The 11,737-nt window shown below is 37.5% G+C and overlaps 3 protein-coding genes and 1 pseudogene across 3 annotated transcripts; 2 read left to right on the forward strand and 2 right to left on the reverse strand.

Annotated features, from left to right (window-relative positions):
* Positions 1 to 217: 217 nt before the first annotated feature.
* Positions 218 to 1,600, reverse strand: LOC108377160 (uncharacterized; annotated as a pseudogene).
* A 464-nt stretch (positions 1,601 to 2,064) lies between these two features.
* On the forward strand, positions 2,065 to 4,144 carry LOC108377161 (acetyl-CoA acetyltransferase, mitochondrial). Its single transcript, XM_017633423.1, has 4 exons — positions 2,065 to 2,289; positions 2,360 to 2,477; positions 2,541 to 3,697; positions 3,773 to 4,144. The coding sequence occupies exons 2-4, from the start codon at positions 2,451 to 2,453 to the stop codon at positions 4,062 to 4,064; spliced, it is 1,476 nt and encodes a 491-aa protein (XP_017488912.1). The 5' UTR covers positions 2,065 to 2,289; positions 2,360 to 2,450; the 3' UTR covers positions 4,065 to 4,144.
* Positions 4,145 to 4,951: 807 nt separating this feature from the next.
* Pfdn1 (prefoldin subunit 1) lies at positions 4,952 to 5,849 on the forward strand. Its single transcript, XM_017633422.1, has 3 exons — positions 4,952 to 5,134; positions 5,240 to 5,382; positions 5,519 to 5,849. The coding sequence occupies exons 1-3, from the start codon at positions 5,105 to 5,107 to the stop codon at positions 5,724 to 5,726; spliced, it is 381 nt and encodes a 126-aa protein (XP_017488911.1). The 5' UTR covers positions 4,952 to 5,104; the 3' UTR covers positions 5,727 to 5,849.
* Positions 5,850 to 5,953: 104 nt separating this feature from the next.
* Positions 5,954 to 7,152, reverse strand: LOC108377158 (protein-lysine N-methyltransferase CG9154). The gene is made up of 3 exons (XM_017633421.1): positions 6,755 to 7,152; positions 6,537 to 6,702; positions 5,954 to 6,477 (listed from the first exon to the last, which is right to left on the reverse strand). The coding sequence occupies exons 1-3, from the start codon at positions 6,893 to 6,895 to the stop codon at positions 6,119 to 6,121; spliced, it is 666 nt and encodes a 221-aa protein (XP_017488910.1). The 5' UTR covers positions 6,896 to 7,152; the 3' UTR covers positions 5,954 to 6,118.
* Between the last annotated feature and the right edge of the window lie 4,585 nt (positions 7,153 to 11,737).

The raw sequence follows: 11,737 nt of genomic DNA on the forward strand, positions 1-11,737 counted from the left end.
CATTGTTTATGTGAAACTTATTGAGCGGTGATGGGGAATTAAAAAATCGCCACGAAGAAATTTTACACCTGGGGTGCAACGAGAGTGCATGTCTCTTCTTGCTCCTGCGGCCAAAAATAATTTGGAAAGTAAATTGTCGTAACGTGCTACACTAAAAACATTTAAATTTAGATTAAGATTAATACATAAAAATTAATTTAAAAAAAATGAAAAATACCAATTGCTTTATAAATCGAAAATTGGTGTTAAAATTACACTTAATAAAGCTTTTTAAATCGATTTTGTCTTTACGAATAAGGCTTTAAGACTGCAAGAAATGATTCGAGAGAAATTTTAATCCCGTATTATGTCCCAGGCACACCTAGTTTTTATTGTTGTTATAAGTGGATTTTTAAATCTGTAAAGTGTTGTGGTCAATTCGAAGAAAAATCAAGTAATAAAAAATGTGGTGATTTAAAATTTTTGTATGATAGCGAACGATTCATTTTATTGTGCTTAAAAACTACTATACATATATTATATTTCTAAACAACAAATATACATACACATACTTAACATGTAAGACCAAACAATAATAAAATATTAAGGAATATTAAATTTTATAATGATCCAACTTAAATCATTTATCCCAATCAATGCATTTGCCATTGAAAACAATATTAAACATATCCTTTGCTGCGAGATATCGTGGATCCTGCAAAATATTTAAAAAAGGCAATATAATTATTATTGTAAAACCGAATGGAAACCCTCCCTTCTACCCCAACTGACCTTCGTAATACCACGACGAATATTCGGTTTTTTGAAATTTCATCACGAATTTCACTTTAACTGTTCCCTTTTCCAAAGCCTCGATCAACTAAAAAAAATAAATGGTTCCGTGCTGCATGATTTGAAGAATAATTACACAAACTGTATCTTCGGACATTTTTTCAGTAGCGTTAACACATCCTTCGGCGTCAACGCATCCAGTTTATAGAAGTTAAGGCACGTCAGTTTGCTTAGATTTTCAAAACCATTAATACAGCCCGGAGTGATTTCGAAATCGCCATTGCAAACTAATTTCTTTAGTTCGCGAAATTGAGTTAGCATAAAAGTCGCGTCTATTGGCACTTGTTGCAGCGTCTCCAGGAAGATTACTTGCATATTGTGCCTCCGATGGTTGCGCAAATCGATGAGAAATCGGCGCACATAACCGTACGCGATAATCTTCGTCAGTTTGGGCAACCGCGCAAACGCCCAAGTTCGTTGTATATCGGCACAAGATTACTATTCGAGTACGGTTGTGGAATGTCGAGTATACAAAGGTATTTTGCACTTTTGAAGATATGCACCAACTTAATATCATACAATTTTTTTACAATTGGATAAATATAAAGCGCGAAGATTCGTCAGTGTGAGTAGACCATGGCCTTGTTAAGAAGATTTCGTAACAATTTAAAAATTAATGGCGAATAAATACATACATACATACATAATAGCTCTGATCCTGTACTCCACGAACTTGCAGGCTTTTACACGAGCCTGCAGGAAGTTACAGAAAGTTGCAAGATTTTACCCGACCTTTTTCTGCAGGAAGTAACAGGAAAAATGATCCCATACTCCGAATTCCTCCTAAATCCTGCAAATGAGAGCGATTTTTGGAGAGTTGTGTAGAGAAGGAAATTGCAAGATTTTACCCGAACTTTTTCTTCTGGTAAAATCATGAAAAGTGTCAAGCGATCACTGGTTGACGTTTTTACAGGAAAAATGCTTTTTTTTTTTGTTCCCGTACTTTTTGTTGTAACTCACTTTAATCTGGAGTACGGAAAAAACTTTATGCAAGTTCGTGTAAAAACCTGTAAAGTTCATGGAGTACTGGATAATAATAATAATAGAATGGCGCTTACACATATGTTAGTGTTTGGCCGAGCTTCTCCTTCGATTTTTGGCGTGCGCCTTGATGTTGTCACACAAAGCGGCGGGACCTACAGTTTTACGCCGACTCCGAACGGCGATTGTATTTTTATGAGAACCTGTTTTTCAAGAAAAAACTTTTCTATATTTTTTTGCGATGTTGCTTTGACCAGGGCTTGAACCCAGGCGATGCGGAGTGAAAGCGCGCACTGCTTACCACTACACCACAGCGGCCGATACAGCGGAGTGCAATCCCAAGATGGTCGGTTCTACGTTACCGGATTGACTCGGAGCAATCACTCCGACCAAGGACCATCACCACAGCTGCAGCAGCAGCGGAGTACTGGATCAGAGCTAATATAATTCCACCATGGTTTAAACGGACAAAAATGGGTATATATTTCATAATTCAAAATTGTTTAGTTCACATCCCGGAAAATGAAATTTTTGTACACTTTCGCAGAATAAATCTAGTACAAAACTGCCCAGCTGATTTGAAGTTATAACGTGAATAAAATTAGTTGGGAAGAAGAAGACCGCGTAAACCACCCGAAATGCACACATTCCAACGAAATTTTATGGTAACTGGGAAATTGATGTAGTGAATTTGGGTACATAAAACTGAATTTTGATGACATTTTTAGAAAGAATCACGTTCCGTTGTAAAAAGATGTCTCTATGATATCCATTGCAAAGATCTCAACGACGTAGTTATTGCATCTGCGGTACGTACGCCTATCACCGGTTTTACTGGCCTACATCCATCACTGTCGGCCCCACAATTGGGTGCTATCGCCATCGATGCAGCGCTTAAACACTCTGCTGTGCCTCCAGAAGCAGTACAACAGGTATATTTTGGCAATGTCATGACGGCTGGCACTGGTCAAGCGCCGGCACGTCAAGCCACACTCTTGGCAGGCTTGTCGAAGCGTGTTTGGTGCACAACAGTGAGTGCGTCCAGTGTAACAGGTATCAAATCTATAATGTTTGCCGCGCAAGCCGTAAAATTGAGACTCACAGACGCAGCCATAGCTGGCGGAATGGAATGCTTGTCGAACGTGCCGTATTATATGCCACGTACTTATCTTTACTCGGGAGATGTAATAATGCAGGATGGGTTGGTGGCTGATGGTGTAACAGAAAAACCAAAAAAAGGTTTACTTAAATCGTTTGGAATAACAAAAGAAGAGTGCATCAATTATACAAAAGAATCATATGTGCGTATGCGGAGGGCTTACCGCGCTGGTTTATTCGATTTAGAGCTGGTGCCATTGCGTATAATGCAGACATCTAGATTACCGATTATAGTGACCGAAGACGATATGCGAACATTGCCGGATACACTAGCCGACCAAGAGAATAATGAACGGCATGTTGTAGGCGATGGAGCCGCAGCGCTAGTATTAACGACAAATGAAATGGCGAGACGGTGGAATTTGAAACCTTTGGCTAGAATATTAGGATACAATGAATCAAAAACAAATGATTCAGATTTTTTAGTGGCACCTGCTATTGCCGTTAAACGCATGCTAGAAAATATCAACTGTACAAAAGATGATATTTCGCTATGGGAACTGGACGATTCTTTTGCCGCGGTGCCATTGGCGGTAATGAAGGAGTTGGAATTGAATCCGGAAAAAGTGAACGCACATGGAGGCACTATGTGTCTCGGCCATCCTATAGCAATGTCAGGTGCTCGTTTAGTAACACATCTGTCCCACGCGCTACAGCCCGGGCAGATAGGTTGTGCTGCAATTACGAATGGAAGCGGCAATGCAGCTGCATTATTATTACAGAAAATGTAAGTTTTAATATTGTTAACATGCTATATGTATACATACTTTATCTTTAATTTAAAACTCGATGCTTATTTCAGTTCTTATAACTGCGAAAACGCCGAACATAAGTTACCGGTGCTGACGTTATATACAAAGGATGACTGCACTTTGTGCGAAGAACTAGTTAAGGAACTCGAAATATATTTCGATGGACAATTTACTTTAGAAAAAATCGATATTACTCAAAAAGAAAACCTCCGATTCCTTCGTTTGTACCGCAATGATATTCCAGTGCTTTTCCTAAATGGACAGTTCCTTTGCATGCACAAACTAAATGTCAACCTATTAGGACGCAAAATGGAGGAGTTGCGGATGAAAAGAAAATTTTAAGACACATACATATGTATGTTTGTACGTACGTTGTAAAATTGACCAAGGCAAATAATAATTTTTTTTTTTCAATATTTTTATCATGTTTTTTTTTTTTTATTTTTACTGTGGTTTTTACAAGTTTTCATTTAAGTTGCTCTGTATGTATGTATGTATGTACATATGTATGTATGTTTGTTAGGGGCAAATCTTGCAATCAATTTTTGACCAACTTCCTGATGACCCGGGGACTTGAAACTTCACAGTTGGCTCAGAACCCGATGACAATGCAATACGCAAGATGAGTTAATCCGATACGTGGCGGAAGATATTTGATAATTCCGTATTTATAGTCATATGTAGAACGTATATTGTATCATCATAAAAGTAGCCCAAAGGGTTTTGGAGTATGTTGCTGCAGTGACGCATACACCTAGAGGTATCCGCGGTTGCTGCAGTCGGTTGTTTTTCTTTTTTTTTTTCAAATTTGGTTGTTTGGTAGTTTTTTCTCTGGTTTGATTGTCTGTTTTTTTTAGTTAGAATAAGTAAACTTTTTCTTTACAAAAAGTTCTATTACATACAAAATTGAATTTTTCAAATCCCTATGTTTAATGTAACGTGCTTTATATGCACATATACTATAACTTCTGCCAAAATGTAAGTTAAGGTTGTTTTCCACAAAATTTTCATTAAAAAAAGGCGTCAAGCTCAAAATTGTTGATTTTTTTTGTAATAAGTTTATCTTTTTGTAAAGATAATTGGATAACAAATTTAGTTGTTTTTTAAGGGTTTGGTTATTTATTTTTTAACAAGTGGCAACCGTGCATATATGGCTTGGCAAATGGGTCACCCTTCATTAAATAACATGGTTGTCTCTGCATGCAAAATCTACCCTACCGTGAATGATGGCGAAGGAAAAAGGAAAGAAGAAGATACTTTGTGGTTTTTTTTTGGTGTATAAAAAAGGCTGATTTTGCAGGTGGAGTAAGTTTTATTGAAATAATTAATTAAATAAATAAAACCAAATACAAAATATACCCAAAAAGAACAACGAATTGAAAATGGCTCAAATGGATCTTGAATTGAAAAAGGTTTGTATTAATTAACTGTTTTGGCAGTATGTCACAAAGAACCCAGTGTCCACTGCCGCTCAATGTGTTTAATGTGACTAACCAAGAACTGTTTATCCATTCTAGGCATTCACCGAAATGCAAATTAACAAAATTGAGACCACTAAAAAAATGAATATGATCGATATGAAATGCAGCATGGTGAAAAATGGAAAACAGAAATATGAACTAACAGAGAAAGGCACCAGCGATCTGACGGATGATACAAGGTCTGAAAATAAATTTCGTGCTTGTATGTATGCATGTATCTGAATATCATTATTGATGCAGACCTCCCTATTGGATCACCGCATTTTTTACTTTCACAAATAATTTCTGCATTTTGGTAATTAATTTTCCTTTTAGAGTCTACCTTTCTGTGGGACGCATGTTTGTCCTAACCGATGTAGAGAATATGCGCAGCGATCTCAAGGGAAAGCAAGAAAAATGTGATAAGGCCATCGAACTGCTCAATAAAAAGAAGGAATTTTTAGTGAAATCATTAAAAGACCAAGAAGATGGCCTACGCGAATTAGTACAACAGCGCAAGGAAGCCGATGCGGCGGCAAAATGAATATTTAAATCTTTAAATTAAGTTTGCTTAGTTTATTCATATACATACGTAAATTTCTAAATACTAAATTCTGTTTCCCAATATTTTCCTCCAAATAAACTAATATAGACGTTCAATAAAATACATTTTGGTATGTACATTACATGCAATTTGCAGCCGGTTTCACAAAACGATTGAAATAAATTCCAAGTCCATGTAAATAGATCGTCCCCAGAATTTAACAGACATATCGGAAACAATTGACTTTAACTTGCTTTATAATTTTTGGGAATATTTGTTCACGTGAAATTCGCGATAAAGCCGAATATTTTCTTAATCCATTCAAATTTATGTTACATTTTTGAATCGGAAATTATATGAAACCGATTTATTACACCTATTTCTATATTAATCTATGAATTTACATAACTGTCAATATCGAAATTCGCAAATGAAACAAACTCGTTCCCCAAGTTACGTTCATGTCCTGGTTCAAAAGCACACTTTTTCAGTTGCAAACAAGTTGTCAGCCATGGCTCGACAATGGCGCCGGAGCAAAATAAAATTTTTGTACTCGATTTGCTTAAACTGCCTATGATTTTAGATATTTTTGTAATACATTCTTCTGATAAAAATGGGGGGTCAGCTATGATAAGATCGAATGTTTCCTTGAATTCTTCAAGGTATCCACTTTCATTTGCTTTGTTAAAATCATAATGTACAAAATCCTCCCCACACGCAGAGAAGCGCTTATCGAACTCGAAGATTTTCACTAATAGAGAGAGATATATATGTAAGTAATCAATTATTTGAATGTGTCTCATTACTTGCCATTATTGTGCAATTGCTTCACAGTGTCGTATAGTGAAGGACAGGATAGAAGGGCTATGCGGTAACTATTCTTGTTAGCCTCATTTTGCAGCTCAGAAAGCAATTTGCAAACTGCTTTTCCCAGCGCCTGCTTAGTCGATTCATTGTACCAAAACTGACTTAGTTGCTGTAATTGTACATATATATACGTACTATAGCTAATATTTACAGAAACCCACCCAATCTTCCTCGAACATCACATCCGAGGCGGCTTTGTTTTCTATCCGTTCAAGCTCATCCCGTTCTCTTTGTGCCTTCTGTTGAAGAAATTCATTGAGTATCTTTAATGTATCCGCAGGAAGAGTAAACTCGTCATCCATTGTTTTATTGAACAGTTCAGTTTAACTGAATCCTTTTTTGTTTGTTAGACACCCAGTTAAAAATATATGAAACAATCCTCGATTTTACAACGCGTGGACGTAGTATTGGGATGTAATATCATTAATCCAGAATAAATATCGATGACTGCTATCTGATGCATCGGTTTAAACATAAATTGAATAATAAACATAGCACATATTTTGTTTTGTGATTAATAAAACCAGATACATAATTAATTCCTTCTGTAAATTAATTAAGCGGTATTTCAATTAATTCTTTGATTTATTTATTATTTACATATATATACTAATGAAAGAAATTTTCATTCATTGCATGACATCGAAAAAACATCGATTGCTCTTTTACTCACATATCTTTCCTATCAATTGTGAATGAGTGCATTGAAGAAGAAGGATTCAGTTTGTGACGTTCATTGATGGCGATGAGTGAAGTTGTTTAAATTAATAGGGAAAAGATTTGCCTATTTAGTATTACTACATATATTATATCGCAAAGTTAATAACGAAAAGTGTATTTTATTTATTGGTGTTTTTATTCATCAATCGTTAGTCCAGCAGTTTTCGTGTACATCACCAACTATTCAGTAAAATGTTGAACCGAGTTGTTTGTGTTGCGTACAGAGTAGAGTAACGGAATATTTTCACGTGGTCGGAATAAATTTCACGTGGTCGTGTCTGTTAACAGTATTCTAATTGGAAAAAGTTTCTATTTCATAATTAAATTGGTATCAAGTGATTAGGTACTCTTCGTTGCGGTTTCATTTTTGTTTTTTTTTTTTCGGTTTTGTAATAGAGCAATCGGAAGTGGAATTATTAACTCAAGTGAAAACTTCCGGTTGTTGATTTTTTAAGCGAAAATAAAAAGTTGAATATATAAGTGTTCTGAGATTAAGCAATTGTTGCGCTACATCTATAATGGGAATATATAACAAATAGGAGTTGTTACTGGAATTGGAAAGAACGGACGACTTGCTGGCTGCGGCTACCGGTAAGTGTATTTAATAATAAATACAAGTATTTTTGTGTCATGGTGTATTCTTTTAATTTTTGATTGTCTTGTAACAAAAAGTTCTACGCGACACTTGTTGTTGGTGTAACAGTATAGAAATTTCCCAAAGAGTTTCCTCGGGTCGATCGAATACATGTAAGACCAGCCATCGTGAAATCGTGGTTAGCTCAACTGCATTGATTGTTATAATTACAGATTTACTAGAGACCCAAAATGGATACTGTTTAGTAAGTGGCCCACCTATTTCGGGGTATTGCGGGCAAAGGGGTGACCCGATCCAAAAAAAAATTCCACACACTTGTAGCCAAGGTCTACCCATTATTTCNTCGTGGTTAGCTCAACTGCATTGATTGTTATAATTACAGATTTACTAGAGACCCAAAATGGATACTGTTTAGTAAGTGGCCCACCTAGTGGTGCTTTTCGTAAAGTGGCGACTGTCCCCTTCCGAAGGAGGGGGGTTTGGGGGCCACGCCCCTCCCCCTCCGCCCCCACCCCAAAACCGATGGGCCAATAACTAAACATTTCCCCCGAAAATAACCAGGCTTTGATAAATGTTTCTCCAATGGTTATTTTTTTTTGTTATAAAAAATAATTCACTCGCTATAACTGTTTTTAACCAACTTCACAAAAAGGAGAGGCTATCAATTCGTCGGAATATCTTTATTTATTTTTTAATTTATGCTACTGCATAACTTTGGACCACGTTAACCGATTTCTCTAATTATTTTTTAAAGCAAAGTTGTTAACAATAATCTTAAATTTGTATATGAGCATTTAAGTGGGTTGTTGTTGTTGTGGTTGTAACAGCACAAAAAATTCCCCAAAGGCGTTTTTCGGGGAGTGTTGCTGGAGTGACAGTCCTTGGCCAGATATAAATCTGGGCCGTTCCGGTAACGCAGACCCGACTGTCGTGGAAACAATTGGAGTCGGTTTTGTTTTGTGCTTAAAAATTACTTTTCTTTTTTAAATATAACGGAATTCAGGTGGGTTGTTGTTGTTGTAGCGGCTACAACGACCCCGCCCAGATCGGTTAGTCCCTCAATCGTTATCGTCAAGCTCTACTAACGGTAGCCCCAGGAAGCGTGCTGCCTCGACGGGGTCTGTCCATAGGAACAGAGCGTTAGTAGGGTGAGATTCAGAGGGCATACGAAGAGAGGCTATGAGGTATAAGGCGCCTGTTCGCATGCCGGGCATTCGTTCAGTACAGTGATTCCCAAAGTGGTCCAGGTGGACCCCCAGGGGCCACGGAAGACTCGACGGGGGCCCACGGTTATGTGAAATAATATGGGGGTCCATGAGCTGTAAATAGGGGTTCACGAAGATTTATCTGGCTTCGATGTAAATAACCAAAATGGTTGCTTGATAGCCTCTTTATTTAATTTTAATTTTTTTAGTGGTGTATAGTGCTCTTGACTCACTGCTGCACTTACCGTCAGTTAGTGTTTTTCCTGTAGACCGGACTCACACATTATCGATTCTTCACTGATGACTCCAAAATTGACTCTGGGTCATGATCTGGGGTCTCTTTCGAGCTTAATGGAGATAAGCTTCACTTTTCTGTAGGGGAATATGCTTCGGTCTTCCAGGCTGAGGTAATTGCAATACTCAAAGCCATGGACTAAGGGTGGAACATAGGTGGAGGGGAAGGAGTTTACGTGACTGCAGTGACAACCAAGCTGCACTTAAGGTATTGACCAGCCCTCTATTTAAGTACTTACGAACTAGTTCGGCAATGCAAGTCTCGACTAAAATATGATGGTGAACATAACGAGGTTGCTTTACTCTGGGTGCCAGGTCACTCTGGAGTACCTGGTTATGAGACATCTGATCATTTGGCCAGACTTGGCTCAGACTAGGCATTCCTCGGTCCGCAACCAGTGTTAGCATTCCCACCTTCGGCAATCGAAGCAACCATCAGACACTGGGCGAATACTTCGCTCAGCAATGACTGGGCGGCATCGAGGGGATGCAGGTGGGCAAAACCCATGTTGTCTTCAATCCCAGGTCTATCTAGTTTTTTGCTCTCGCTGAGCAGACGACGCTGCAGACCACTTGTTGGACTGCTGACTGGTCACTTCGCGTGGCACAAAGACCTGACTGATAGGCGTAAACGACAAGTCCATTTGCCTATCCTGCCTTGAAGAGGATTAGACGGTGGAACACTTTTTGTGCTTCTTGCTTGTTTGGTTGTTTGCCATCGATTTTTCTAGCCTCGTTCTTCTCTCTATTGTCAGTTTCTGAATTAAAAGTTTGGCGTAAAAATTTTGGCCGTTATGTTGTTTTAAGTTTTGTGTTTTAAAAATGTGTAAATATTTTTCGCCTCACTTTAAAACTCGGAGCGATAAAAATAAAAATGACGGCATTAACACAGATAAACTAATTTACTCATACTCCACGTGCAAAGTCATGAGCATTGTACAGTTTCATAAGTAAAAACACTATCAGCTGATTGCCAAAAAATGCCTACAGCTGAGATCACCTGATTTTAAAACGCACGTTTTTGCAACATTGTTGCATTAAAAAGGTTAAAAAATCATAATATATCTTATTGAAAAGTTTAAAAAATTTCGTGCAAATTTAGGAATTTATAATTAAAAAAGCATTACTATAACTAAGAAAATATGAATTAGTGTAAATTTTGTTAGTTATAGATATTATTTTGAAGTACTTTTGTCGATTTTGCATTGATTTTAATGTTACCATAAAATGCAACTTTGTGATTGTAATGATGCATTTTATAAGTACCATAAAATACATCACTGCATATAAATATGGCCGCGGTCTTGTTTACAAAATTTTTTAACAACAAATAGGCACCAATAAATATTAACACGAATTGTATAAGTGGCGAATTAACAAGGAAGGAAAACGGTAGGTATATCGATTGCTCAATTTGAACGATGTTCAAGGGATCACACGACTCATTTAGCCAATGTTCGCNCATCACGGAATCCAGCGTCAGGGTTTGCATATTAATGACGACGGGAACATGGATCGGAGACTCGGCCTTTCCGACCGTGACTACCAACTCGTGAGCAACGCGGAGCGGAAACAAGGTCTTTCCGCCTGCTGCACATAGTACATATTTAAAGGTAGACTGGAGACTAGGCCTCGCCAGCTACCAAACTAGTTAGACAATATACATTTATATAGGTTATTTGATAGTTTTAGAAACATAAACAGCTTTGTAATTGAAAATTTAAACTTACATATACGCATACTTTGTTATATATTAAAAATACCTATCTGTACTTTTAAGTCGCAAGACTGTAACAAATAAATAAATAAATAAATACCTAAACAAAAGCGTCAGCATTGTCTGGCTGTCGAAAAATTCTCATGCCCATACAATTTGTATGAAGCATACCGAAACAACGCGGCGTCAACGCTGAGCGGTTGGAAAATCCGATTATGACAGGGTGTTAGGAAGTAAAGTTGGCTGCAGAAAACGGAGAAACTTTCATTTTCGTGTTTCATAAAAACAAACCCATGCTTATTGTTGGTGTTATTTCTGCATTTGACGTAGAGTTGACGGTTTTGTTAAGGTATGACAATTCGGCGTTAACGCTAGGCCTCAGTAAACGCTCCCAACAATGCTTTTGTTTAGATATACCAGTAAGAGATTATCGAGACTCCCTCAGGAGGTTGAGGGAGCTGTGAAATGTAAAAGTTAAACCGTAATGGGGAAAGGACACAACCCTGTGGAACCCCCTGTTTTATTTTCCTAAGTTTGCTCGATTTTTCTCCAAAAGTTACTGACGAGTGATAATTCGCCGACCAACGTTTGAGTCCCTGAGGGAGAGAGGAGG

This window comes from Rhagoletis zephyria, unplaced genomic scaffold (assembly GCF_001687245.7).
Source record: "Rhagoletis zephyria isolate East Lansing unplaced genomic scaffold, Rhagoletis_zephyria_1.1 Rzeph_scaffold_11603, whole genome shotgun sequence".
Classification (NCBI taxonomy): domain Eukaryota; kingdom Metazoa; phylum Arthropoda; class Insecta; order Diptera; family Tephritidae; genus Rhagoletis; species Rhagoletis zephyria.